Raw genomic sequence first — 13,628 nt, 5'->3', positions numbered from 1 at the left:
TCTCACTTAGAAATGTGGCATGTGGGGTGCCTGGGTGTCTCAGTCAGTTAAGTACCCGACTTCAGCTCAGGTCATGATATCACAGTCCATGAGTTTGAGCCCCACATCGGGCTCTGTGCTGACAGGTCAGAGCCTGGAGCCTGTTTCAGATTCTGTGTCGCCCCCTCTCTCTGACCCTCCCCCATTCATGCTCTGTCTCTCTCTGTCTCAAAAATAAATAAATGTTAAAAAAAATTGTTTTAAATGTGGCATGTGACATTTTTTGAACCTATACTCACTTCCAGTAAGTGATGCTATAACTTTAAATTGGTTTCAATCCAAATATTTAATCATTTACTTCATAATCCAAAATTATAGTTTATATTTTAAAAATTCCATGTTTTTTGCTTTCTTGGGTATTTAGCTTTTTTTTTATAATAAAAAGATAATTGGGGCGCCTGGGTGGCTCAGTTGGTTAAGCATCCAGCTTCGACTCAGGTCATGATCTCATGGTTCATGGGTTTGAGCCCTGCATCGGGCTCTGTGCTGACAGCTCAGAGCCCGGGGCCTGTTTCAGATTCTTTGTCTCCCTCTCTCTCTCTGCCCCTCCCCCGCTCATGCTCTGTCTCTCTCTTTCTCTGTCTCAAAAATAAATAAAACATTTAAAAAAAATTTACATCTGCCAGCTGTGCCTAGGGCAGGGTAACCTCATATGATACTCAGAATGGTCCTATCCTATCGGTCTTTAATTTTATCTCTGTTTTTAGAAATGAGCAATCAAAGCACTGAGAGGTTTTGTACGGAGTGTGCGGCTAGTAGGTCTCTGTTACTGGCCGGAAGTCACGTAGTCTGACGTGGGGAGTCCACACCATTATCTACTCCAGGCACAGTACTGGTTACTGGGCGGAGAGCTTCAGTCATGACAAAACGCCACACCAGGCTTTATGGAGCTGCCAGTGCAGTGAAGGGGGACCAACAGAACTAAACGTATAAAATATGTCATATGCCAAGTGGTGGGTGAGAAACGTAGTACGGAAAATAAGTAGTGCGGGGAGAAGTTGAAAGGGGAGAGCAGGCTGGAAGACGACGTGTGACGTGTGAGAACATGTCATTCTGATAAAATGAAGTATTTTGTGCGACAGCTTTGTAAGCTCAAAAAAGGCTTGAAAAGCACAAAGAAATATTTTGTAGTGTTAAATGCTTTGACTCGAGGGTCAAACAGATGCAGGTCTGCGCCCCAGTTCTGAAAGGTCTTGGCCATGTGACCTGAGTAATAAGTGCCCTTTGGATGACACTTTTCCCCTTCAGGAATTTATCATTAAAAATAGGGGCAAGTTGGCACATATTTATGCGTAGAATATTTATTGAAGTATGGTTTATAATGGCAAAAGTGGACAACATAGAGCATCTTGTTGTAAGTTTCTACTAAGACAATTATGCTATCAACTATATGAAATCATATAATATAGCATCACAGTAGATATCTAATTACTGTAGTCAATCTGTATTTACAAATTTGGGATGCTATTCGTGTGTGTGTGTGTGTGTGTGTGTGTGTGTGTATAACAGGAGTATATTTGTATTTGGAGAGAGAAAGATTAGCAAAATAAACACTTAAATGTATAGAATAAGTAAATATGGTTGGTGGATTATGAATGGATTCTCTTCTTTTGATTATATTTTAATTTTTATCAGATATGAACACATAATATTTTAGCAAAAGTGTAAATGAGCACAAATGTTACACAACGCCTTTTGCCCGAGGATTTTATCATGAACACATTGTTTTTATAAATCACAAGCTCATGTAATGAATGATATTTTAACTTTTGGACAGAATTCGTTTTACCCCCTCTGTCTTGTGACTGTGCTCTCCACTCGTCCTCCCATGCTGAACATGCATCCCGAGGTCCTGTACTTTGAGACACAAAATGGAGAAGCAAAATAATCATGGTTGTCCTCTCTTGTCCTTAAACAGGGCAAAATGGATCAATTTTCATAAATTATCTTCATTGTAAAATGAAGAAGCATAGAAAGTTTTATGAAACAGGGGCACCTGGGTGGCTCAGTCGGTTAAGCGTCAGACTTCAGCTCATGTCATGATCTCACATGTGAGTTCCAGCCCCAGGACAGGCTCTGTGCTGACAGCTCAGAGTCTGGAGCCTGCTTCGGATCCTCTGTGCCACCCCACCCCCACCACCCCAGCTACTCTCTCTGCACCTCCCTTTCTCTTAGTCTCTCTCACAAACATAAACATTAAAATTTTGTTATGAAACAAATGTGCTTTGGCCATCATGAGATGCTTCAGTTTCAAGTGCTTTTCTTAAAAAAGGATGCAATTAGGGGCACTTGTACCCCAATGTTTATAGCAGCACTCTCAACAATAGCCAAATTGTGGAAAGAGCCTAAATGTCCATCAACTGATGAATGGATAAAGAAATTGTGGTTTATATACACAATGGAGTACTACGTGGCAATGAGAAAGAATGAAATATGGCCCTTTGTAGCAATGTGGATGGAACTGGAGAGTGTGATGCTAAGTGAAATAAGCCATACAGAGAAAGACAGATGCCATATGGTTTCACTCTTATGTGGATCCTGAGAAACTTAACAGAAACCCATGGGGGAGGGGAAAAAAAAAGAGGTTAGAGTGGGAGAGAGCCAAAGCATAAGAGACTGTTAAAAACTGAGAACAAACTGAGGGTTGATGGGGGGTGGGAGGGAGGGGAAGGTGGGTGATGGGTATTGAGGAGGGCACCTTTTGGGACGAGCACTGGGTGTTGTATGGAAGCCAATTTGACAATAAATTTCATATATCGAAAAAAATAAATAAATAAATAAATAAATAAATAAATAAATAAATAAATAAATAAATAAATAAGGATGCAATTTCTGCGTTGCAGCCCCCGATGAACATACACTCAATCGTGGTGCAGGTGCAGTGTGTCAACAAGAAGGTGGGCACCGTCATCTACCATGAGGTTCGCATCGTGGTGAGGGACCGCAACGACAACTCTCCCACGTTCAAGCACGACAGCTACTACGCCACGGTGAATGAGGTCAGTGCCCTCTGCGCATAGGTCGCTGTGTACTGTGGATGCTTTCAAATGATGCTTACAGCAGGCTTAACTGTTCAGAAATTGAAAACAAAGAAACAAAAAAACATTTTACAGAATAGTGCTTCGGAGGAAATAAGATCTGGGTGACTTTCTAGTAAGATTTCAGGGATTCATTTTGCTGCAAAAAAATTCTGATTTGTGTGTAATAATGACTGAAACATTGGTATTTTTGATCATCGTGGACAATTTAATGCCAGAATCCACATATATGCTTACTAAGGGTTAACAGGAGATATTTATTATCATTATAACTTGTTGGATTATTTGTTTTCCATTTTCTCTAAGGTGGGAGCAGGAATTAAATAGTGGAAGAAAATATCTTTTCAAGATTCTTTTAATTTAAAGTTATTTCCTTAATTTTAAAAGTTCTGGCATATTCAAATATTTAAATATAAATAACTGCTCAATTCTTACGCTGATTAAGTAATTTTTAAAAATTTTAAGTATTACTGCTTTTATTACAACATGATTTTTGGTTGTTTATTTCTTTTTCCTTTGTTTCCTCTTTGAGCCAAAATCCATGGGCCAAGAAACCCTTTTATGTTATTTTTTTAAAAAGTGATGGTTACTCTGTTAATTTTTTGTTACTCCACTATGAAAATATTTCTAAAATATCTAATATCATCTATTATAGATGCTTTAGACGCATAAAAAAAATGAACCATATTTAAAAAAAATAATTTTAGGGGCGCCTGGGTGGCTCAGTTGGTTAAGCGTCCGACTTCAGCTCAGGTCACGATCTCACGGTCCGTGAGTTCGAGCCCCACGTCAGGCTCTGGGCTGATGGCTCAGAGCCTGGAGCCTGCTTCCGATTCTGTGTCTCCCTCTCTCTCTGCCCCTCCCCCGTTCATGCTCTGTCTCTTTCTGTCTCAAAAATAAATAAATGTTAAAAAAAATAAAAAAAAATAATTTTAATGTTTATTTATTTTTGAGAGAGAGAGTATGAGCAGGGGAGGGACAGAGAGAGAGGGACACAGAATCCAAAGCTGGCTCCAGGCTCTGACCTGTCAGCACAGAGCCTAATGTGAGGCTCGAAATCACAGACCATGAGATCATGACCTGAGCCGGAGTCAGACGCTTAACCGACTGAACCATCCAGGCGCCCCTGAACCACATTTTTAATAGTCCATATACTAGCAGATTATTTTTACTTCCCAGATTTTGTTTTAACCTCAAAAGCTATGTACCTCCTTTATAGGAGGAAATGTGTAGTTTGGGCGTTAAGCACAGCAGTGGGCCTTTAACCTCTACGTGCTTGTTTTTTGAAATTATTTAAAATGTATCTTAATTATCTCAATATTGTTGTATTCATAAAAAATTGAGGAAATTATGTGTCTTATAATGTGAGACTTTGTAGGTGGAATTAGTAAAAAAGAAAAAAGCCCTGAACTGCCCTTTTAAGGTTAACAGGACAATTTTGCTGGTCAGTCGGTGTTAACATTTTACTCTTATTTAACTGGTGCTTGCTACAACAAACAAATGTTAATTAGTGTAATTAACTGTTTTACATGATCAATTATTTTAGCATCTGAAGTACACTCTTTGAATGAGATTTTGCTTTGAGTGCTGCCTTCATTTGTGAATAAGCTGGTGTCAGATGGATTATCTCAGCAGATCTAATCGCAAAATCCACTCATGCACCGTATTTCACTGTTCCTGGAGCTGCGGCTTTGCTTCATTTTTTGTGAAGAAATTTGCAATGTTCAGCTTGCATTTCAGAGTGCCTTGTGTGATTTGCCTGCTTCCACACCCCTCCAACCTGCTCAGCGCCTTGCTGAAAAAATAACCTTTTCAAGTACTATTTTAATCTTATTATTCCCCTATTCAGAAATTGTGTAAAATCTCTCATTATTTTCTGAACAAAGGTCATGTGTCTCCACTGGCTGACTTTCAAGACATTCTATAATCTGACCTATTTTCTGCGTATTCTTAGCATTAGGTTGTGAATGCATCGCCATCCAGGTTAATTTCTGCGCAACTCACAAACTTTTCTTTTTCCAGGGCTTTGCCCACACCGTTCGTTGTACTTATAACAGGATCCTCCAATTTTTTATCCATCTTTTAAAGTTTAACTCAAGACCTATTACCATTTCCTATTTCCATAGTCATCCCTGATCACTCCAGTACACCCCTGTGCTGTCTCCCTAACTCTAATTTTTTTTTAATGTTTATTTATTTCTGAGACAGAGAGACACAGAGCATGAGCGGGGAAGGGGCAGAGAGAGAGGGAGACACAGAATCCAAAGCAGGCTCCAGGCTCTGAGCTGTCAGCACAGAGCCTGACGCGGGGCTCGAACTCACAGACTGTGAAATCATGACCTGAGCTGAAGTTGGTTGTTCAACCGACTGAGACACCCAGGCGCCCCTGTCTCCGTAACTCTAAACTTCTACAGCATCTGGATAAACGTTGGTTGGAGTGATAAAAATTTACAGAAAAGTTAAACCTTTCTCTTTTTAAAAAATATTTTAAGTTTATTTATGTTTGAGAGACACAGAGACCATGTGAGTGGGGGAGGGGCAGAGAGAGAGAGAGAGGGAGAGAGAGAGAATCCCAAGCAGGCTCCACACTGTAAGCACAGAGCCCGAGGTGGGGCTCAATCTCACAACCATGAGATCATGATCTGAGCCGAAACCAAGAGTTGGACCCTTAACAAACTGAGTCACCCAGGCGCCCCAATAAGTTAAACCTTTTATCTTAAATGTTACTTGGAGAAGCCCGGGTTTCCTTGCAAAGCTGCCATTTATGGTTCTTCTCACTCATTTTCCTAAAGTCTGCTGAGGCAGTCCCACCTCTGTGATACTTTGGCCATACCTTCTGTGGTTGGATTCTGAGGCCATGTGTAGTTGATGGCCACGTTCCCCTGTTTATATGTATTTTCTTGGAAAAAAACAAAATTTTCTTTAAAACGCAAAACATAATCACAAGGAAAAAAATGAAATTTAGCTATTTTTTTTCATCCTTCATTTATTTGAGTGGATCTTCTACAGTTCTCAGTATAATTTGCTTGGATACACACACACACACACTGTGCAGTTATATGTACATATGTTACATATGTATGTACGTGTGTATATATGTTCACTCATTTATATCATATAAATCTCTCATAGTCTCCCTCAACTACAACACTGCCTGTGAAATTAAGTTAAATTACATTGCACTGAATAGATTTTACTGTGCGCCAGATTGCAAGACATTTTCCATGTGATTTCTCCTTTCAGTACAAGACATACAGTTAATGCATTTAAGACTAGGAGGATCTAAATGTTTCTGAAAAAAATTAAAAATCGTTCACAGTTTAATAGATTGTTGATGTCAAAATATTTTACACTTCATTAAAATCCGAAAGACAGATATAAAGTCATTATCACAGATTCATGAATGAAGTTTCCAGAATTAAAGTCCCGATGACTCACTCTCATTTGCCGTGAGAACAAACGTCTGTAGCAAGAATTGGCTATGTTACACGGTGAACTGGTCACAACCTTGGGAGTAAAACCCAAGTCCTTGGTCCAATCATTTCTTCCCTAGTTATTAATAGACATCCTATGTGCGAAATTATCACCACTCTCATGTAACTGATTTTAAAAATAAATATCAGGGATTATACTTATGGTATTATAATATTATAATCACAAACAGTACCTTAAAAGATGCATTAAATGTCAGTCTTTTTTTACTCTTTGTAAACATATTCTTCTATGTGTGTCAAGAATTTACTAAAATATTAATGTCTGTATCTAAATACCAAACAAGGACTGTTACAAGTTTATAATTCCTTGTTTGTGAGCAGGACATCAGATGTTGCAAGTAATTTTCTCTCTCTGAGTAATTGGAGACTCAGTTAATTTTGGACAATCATAATATCACTAAGTAATTAGTCTAGTGGGTTTGAAGAAGAGATTGCACAGTCTAATTGTTGCTGATCGTCCTTAAGCGATTTTTTAAGATAAATATTTTCTGGCGTGATCTCTTTAATAACATATGCATTGCACCCTCAAAAATTTCTTTTGACATTAAAAGCAAAGAAGGGCAAGTCAAGGCAGACATTTGAGCCACGAAGAATTAATCTCCAAATTATATAGAGATTATATTTGTCGTGATCTTTAATGATCTCTTCACAGATGGTGCACTTTTTAAATCAATATTAATTTGTTCTTTCCATCACCTTACATATCATCTTAAATGTACTTTGCTGCTCTGACATGATATGTTTTATTAGACATAATTTGTTGGCAGTTTCTGGAGGAATGTTTCCTTGCATATCTCTTGCATAGATAGATGGTTTACAGTCTCTTGAAAGGAAGGAGGGTAGGTAGAAAAAGGGAGAGGGAGGGAGAGAAGGAATTTAAATCTTGTTATTTTAAGCCTGTAACCTTAAGTTTAGATGACTCTGCAGCTTTCCAGTTAGATAGCTTGAATTTTCTTTTACTTTCCTTTGAAAATGTACTTACTGCAAAATGCTTTGTAATTCATAATAGATGAAAAGATGTGCGTGATTCCATTGTATTATGTAGGGCACTTTATTGCAGTGGTATTTTCTATCCTTTTACTTACACTGAGACTAATTGTAATCTTACAGCTTCAGAAGGGAAAGGACTCAGTTCTGATGTCACCTGTGCTTTCTAGAAAATGTGTCTTTCTTCATACTTCACTAGTCTGTGTTGTTAAGATTAATTATGCTTTACTATTTTATCATTTCATTTCATTTAGTTAGATTATTAACTTAGATTCAAATATCAATAACTGAAGTATTTGATTCTAACAGTGACAATAATAAATAAAATGTATTCTCTTTATTATATTCTTTCCATATTTATTGTAAAGGTTTAATCCTATATTCATTCCTTAAAACATTTTTTACTACTGAGTCTCTTATGGTTTTTTAAATAATTTGCTTAAACAGATACAGAAAATATTTGTTTTACTGTGTTTCTGTTCCACTAAATACCTTAGGAGTAGGGATCCCATTTTTAATAAATTTAAAACTGACATCTTTTCTGCACATATTACTTTTAAAATATAAAAGTTATATGTGTGGTAAAATTGCCTTATGTTGGGACAATAGGGATTGAGTTAGAGTTCTAGAACTATGGGTGATTTTTAAAATTTGATGATTTCTGAAGTGTTCATAATGAGGTAATGTTTTGCCTATAATATGTACAAATTCTTAAGACTGGCATTTAATATAAAATATTCTGTTAAAGAAGTGACTTTAAATTGAAAGATCTGCTTCATTGTTTCTAATCACTGTTAATGATACCCTGACGGCCTTTTGAGGTTCTTATTTTTAGGTAAACTACAGTTTACAGGTAACATTTGCCCTACCACTGTGTGCTTCTGAATGGACCATGCAATTTCGGTGTCCATAAGTAAAATTTTATTACAATGCAACCATGCCCATTCATCATATACTGTTGTGTGCTGTGAGCAGAGCTAGTAGTTGTGTGACCGTTTGGTGTACTGGGGAGTCAGAAGCTGTACCAGGTGATTGATCATACAAAAATAAACTTTATTTGCAGCCAATAAGGATCACAGGGAGTAGTTTCCAAAGCCATGAGTTCCCATGAATCCCCATGAGTGGGTGGGTTCCTTTTACGTAGGGTTAGAACAAACATTTAGACAGGGGAGCCTCGTCACCATCCATGGAGATGGCAGGCGGCCACCCGTGTGCCTTAAGGAAACCTGCGTGGGTGGTGGGTATTAAGAAAAAACAAAACAAATGCCAAACAGTAGCTATATTTGTGCATATGCAATTTTCAGGAAGAGAAATTACAGCTTTTATCACATTTCACAGGGATCCATACACTAGTGAGGGCTAGTGACCACTAGCCCAGGGTAGTTTGCAAAGTAAGGAGACAAGCCAAAGAAAGGTAATTCAGCTGAAAAACAGACCAGAGAGGTAGCAAGAGAATAAAGGGGCATTGTCCCCAAAGGAAAGTGCACTGAACTTACAAATCCAAGTCCTACTTGGGTAAATTAGTAACAGTACAAATCAGACAGTGTTAAATGAAGCAGTGCATTGAAGTGCATTGAAAATAAGGACAGAGGGTTAGTGGCTATGAAATGCATTTCAAGATGCTGGCTGGAAGGGAAAGGGGCACAGGTCAGTAGTGAGTTTAAGAGTAGAAGACACTTGGGGCGCCTGGGTGGCGCAGTCGGTTAAGCGTCCGACTTCAGCCAGGTCACGATCTCGCGGTCCGTGAGTTCGAGACCCGCGTCAGGCTCTGGGCTGATGGCTCAGAGCCTGGAGCCTGTTTCCGATTCTGTGTCTCCCTCTCTCTCTGCCCCTCCCCCGTTCATGCTCTGTCTCTCTCTGTCCCAAAAATAAATAAAAAAACAAAAAGACAAAAAAACAAAACGTTGAAAAAAAAAAGAGTAGAAGACACTTTAGTGTGTTTATAAGATAGTTCCACACACCAAATATTGTATTAAATTTAACATTCACTATATATAATAATCGGTAAAATAGTTTTATAAAATGGACCAGTAAGTCCCCACACTGAAGGACGCTAAGACTGGCAATTGCTTACTTCCACCTGCCATTCTAAACTCCATTTCCTGGAATAAGTAGTTGCTGGAACTGGCGATGAAGTCTTAGGCTCCAGGGAAATCCTTGCCAGGAGAATGGGAGTGGAACTTTTTCTAACCCAACAGACCTACCAGAATACACAAACCGGGTGTCAGCTTCAGGATTCATGAGGGGAGAGACTGAATGCTAGGTGTCCTGACCTAAATCTGTGCATCGAATTTTGAGGTAAACATCGGCTCCATAAGTTTGCCTAGTCTTTATACCCGCTCCCCCAACTGCAAAGATTCAGGCTAAGGTGGACAGTCGAACTCAAATGTTTCTCCTCTTAAATTTATGAGATTTAAGAAGGCCAAGAAGGAGAGTGTCCTCCATACACTTTACACAGCCCATGGGATCAAAAAAACAATTTTGTTTTTTACCCATAATCATATTGTGAACTCTGTTTTTATCCAAAGATCATAACTGGTAAATGAAAATGGCGAATAATACTAATAATAGTGGACAGGTGATATTTATTGAGCACTTACATTATCGCAGATCTGTAAATGTGATACTGTTTGACCCTTCCAATAATACATTTTACAGAAAAGAAATTCAGTTTAGAGAACTTAGGTAATTCGTCCATAGTCGAGTATCTTGGATTTGGTGCTCATAAGGTTGAAAAGCAGATCTCTCCCTCTCTCTCTCTCTCTCTCTCTCTCTCAAACACAGACACCTTGCAATACCATGTTCCATTGGGAAACCCTAAAAAACAAGCTTGTGCTGGAATAGCATTAAAAGACTGTGTTCGTGCAAAGGAATGCAGCTGACTGAACAATGCAGGGCTTAGGGGCACCAGACTCCCCCACCGCCCAACCCCATGCAGTCAAAAATCCATAACTTGTGATACTCCAAAAACTTAACTACTAGTAGCCTCCTGTTGACTAGAAGCCTACTAATAATATAAACAGTCAATTAACACACATTGTATGTGTTACATGTGTTCTGTGTTGTATTCGTCCAGTAAAGTAAGTTAGAGAAAGGAAAATATTAATAAAAAATTAGGAAGATGCAATGTGTTTGCAGTACTAGACTGGAAAAAATCTGCAGGTCGGTGGACCCATGAGGTTCAGACTGATGTTGTGCAAGGGCTGGCTGCACTGTCTACCACTAACACCAGCAGCCACTGTCCACAAGGTACCATCCTGCCATTATAGCCACATAGTTTTGCGATCGAAAGATGTAATTTGGGGCTCCTGGGTGGCTCAGTCGGTTGAGCGTCTGACTTCGGCCCAGGTGATGGTCTTGTGGTTTGTGAGTTTGAGCCCCATGCTGGGCTCTATGCTGACAGCTCAGGGCCTGGAGCCTGCTTTGGATTCTGTGTCTCCCCCTCTCTGTGCCCCTCCCATGCTCATGCTCTGTCTCTCTCTGTCTCTCAATAATAAATAAACCTGAAAATTTTTTTAAAAAAATATATAATATGAATAGCTAATTTATGAAATTTGTTGACAAAAATAAAATTGCTTTTTATATAAAATTTATATTTTTTGTATATTTTATATAAAATTCCTTTTCTCTCTTATGAAAATATCTAAACATATATTGTCTGTGCAATTAAGGGACAACACAAAAAAATACAAAATTTACATTTCTTCCCTCGTTCCTGTTGTTTAAACGACTTCAGCAGGTTTCTACAACATTGCCTTGTAGTTCTTGTCACCTGGGTACAGAGATAGCACCGTGCGGTTACTTGGGAAGCTTTACTGCACAGAGATAGTTCTGCACGGTTATTCGGGGAGGTTTGAAGTCACATAATCTTCATTATTTCCAGTCACACAAAACACTGACATCTTCTGCTTCTGATTGAGATAGACTAGGTAGTCAGGCCCAGTTATTCCCTTTAAGATATAACTAGAAGAATTAGAAAATCTAAATAAACAAGCAAATGAACAAATAAGTAAACAAAATGAAACTGAATAATTGAGTAAATATATATATATATATATATATACTTGAAGTCATCAAAGAACTAATAAGGAAAAATAAAGATGAAAACTTGAGTATATATGACTAAATCTAAATATTCACTGAGTAAAATAATAATGCTTTCTTTTGAAGTGATATATATATATCACATAGATAAAATTATATATATATATATATATATATGACTTATAGAACACTTCAGTGTTCTATAAACCAGGACTGACAAATGTATTTTAAGGTCTTTATTGCCTAGAAAATGAGTAAAATAATGAAGAGTATGCATATTAATCAAAGTAAGGCAAAGGGGCAATTGAAAAGGAGTACAGAATGGACAGGATAAAATATATACAGTAAGAGTAGATTTATTTATTTTTTTTTAACGTTTATTTATTTTTGAGACAGAGAGAGACAGAGCATGAACAGGGGAGGGGCAGAGAGAGAGAGGGAGACACAGAATCTGAAACGGGCTCCAGGCTCTGAGCCGCCAGCACAGAGCCCGACGCGGGGCTCGAACTTACAGACCGTGAGATCATGACCTGAGCCGAAGTCGGATGCTTAACTGACTGAGCCACCCAGGCGCCCCTGGTAAGAGTAGATTTAAATGATCCTGTTCAAAGATTGCATCAAAAGTAAAGGAGAAAATGCTCAAAATGAAAAGTTTTCAAACTAAATTCAAAAATAAAGCCAAATGAAGGCAGTTGACACGAAACCCAGTTAAATATAAGGATTCAGAAATCTAAAATATAGAAAATTGAAGTAGATACACCATGTAGTCAGTTTTTATGTAATAGGTGTTGTAGCTATACTATTACCAGACAAAATGGACTTTGTGGGAAAAGACATTGGTAGAGAATAAAAGGAACTTTCCCTCATGATAAAGATTCAAATTGCCAGAAAGTTAGAATAATTATGTATTCAATTGCACTTAATAACATGACCTCAGAAATAATAAAGTGTTGAAAGAATTAAAAGTCAAATGGAAAAATCCATGATCCTAGAGTGATATTTTAAAACCTGTGGGAGGTAGGATGATAGTGCCCCAAGATGACCATGTCCTAATCCCTGGCAAAAGAACTTTGCAGATATGATTAAGGTAATGGAAGTTAATCGGGGGATTATCCCGGATTATCCTGCAGAGTCCAGTCTAGTCATGTGAGCACTGAAAAGAATAGAACTTTCTCTGGCTGGAGTCTGAGAGTCCAGGACAGAGAAAGCAAGAAATACGAAGAAGGGAGGGAGATCAAAATGAATAAAGAGTGAGAAACAGTCAACCCACCATCGCTGGCTTTGAGGATGAATGGATCCATGAGCTGGATATACATTCTATGGACAGAGACACACGACACACTAAGAGCTAGTAGGGAATCAGGTCCCCCCTCCCTACACTGGCAAAAATAACTCAGTCCAGCCAATAACCTGAATGAGCTTGGAAGTGAATTCATCCCCCGAACCTCCAGAAAGGAATCCAGCCCTGGGGATACTTGGTTTTAGTTTGGTGAGACTGTCTGACTTCTGACCAATCTAACTATGAGATAATTAAGGTATACAAAATAATTTATATAAAAATAATTTAAGGCACTAAATGTATAACAACTTTTTATGGAAACAATAGACAATATAAAACCTCTTTTATTGACTGATAAATAGGGGGATAAAATAGGTAGGACAAAACAGGTGGAGGATTTGAATAATGAAATTAGCAAATTTGACCTGGTGGATTTTTATGGAAGGGACACTGAATCTGACAACTGTAGAATTCATCCCTTTCAAGTACGTGGAACACTTAAGAACTTACCAAACACTAAGCTATAAAGGAAGTGTCAACATATTCCAAATGGCTGAAATTACACAGAGTCCATTTTCTAATCATGGTACAATTGAGCTTAAAATTAATAAAAACAACAGAAACAATATAGAAATTCCCCACATTATACAGAAAATTACATAAAAACCTCTCATTATTCACTAATGGTGAATATATGTAAAACCAACAGTATTTACATACAAATGATTGCAGTTAAAAATGAGTGTC

General features: G+C 38.0%; 1 protein-coding gene across 16 annotated transcripts in view; it reads left to right on the top strand.

The window, feature by feature from the left end:
• Nucleotides 1–13,628, top strand: part of PCDH15 (protocadherin related 15) — a 1,242,339-nt gene that overhangs the window by 730,259 nt on the left and 498,452 nt on the right. For all 16 annotated transcript variants that reach the window (XR_009252204.1, XR_009252205.1, XM_058696346.1 and 13 more), the window contains one exon: nt 2,883–3,038. Coding sequence is in view for 14 of the 16 variants with exons in the window: in XM_058696346.1 (XP_058552329.1) it covers nt 2,883–3,038 (156 nt within the window). In the remaining 2 variants the exon portion in view is untranslated. The remainder of the gene's footprint in view (nt 1–2,882; nt 3,039–13,628) is intronic.

This window comes from Neofelis nebulosa, chromosome 13, assembly GCF_028018385.1.
Source record: "Neofelis nebulosa isolate mNeoNeb1 chromosome 13, mNeoNeb1.pri, whole genome shotgun sequence".
Taxonomy (NCBI): Eukaryota; Metazoa; Chordata; class Mammalia; order Carnivora; family Felidae; genus Neofelis; species Neofelis nebulosa.
Note: the sequence above shows the minus strand (reverse complement) of the source record. Positions and strands in the feature narration are given on the sequence as shown.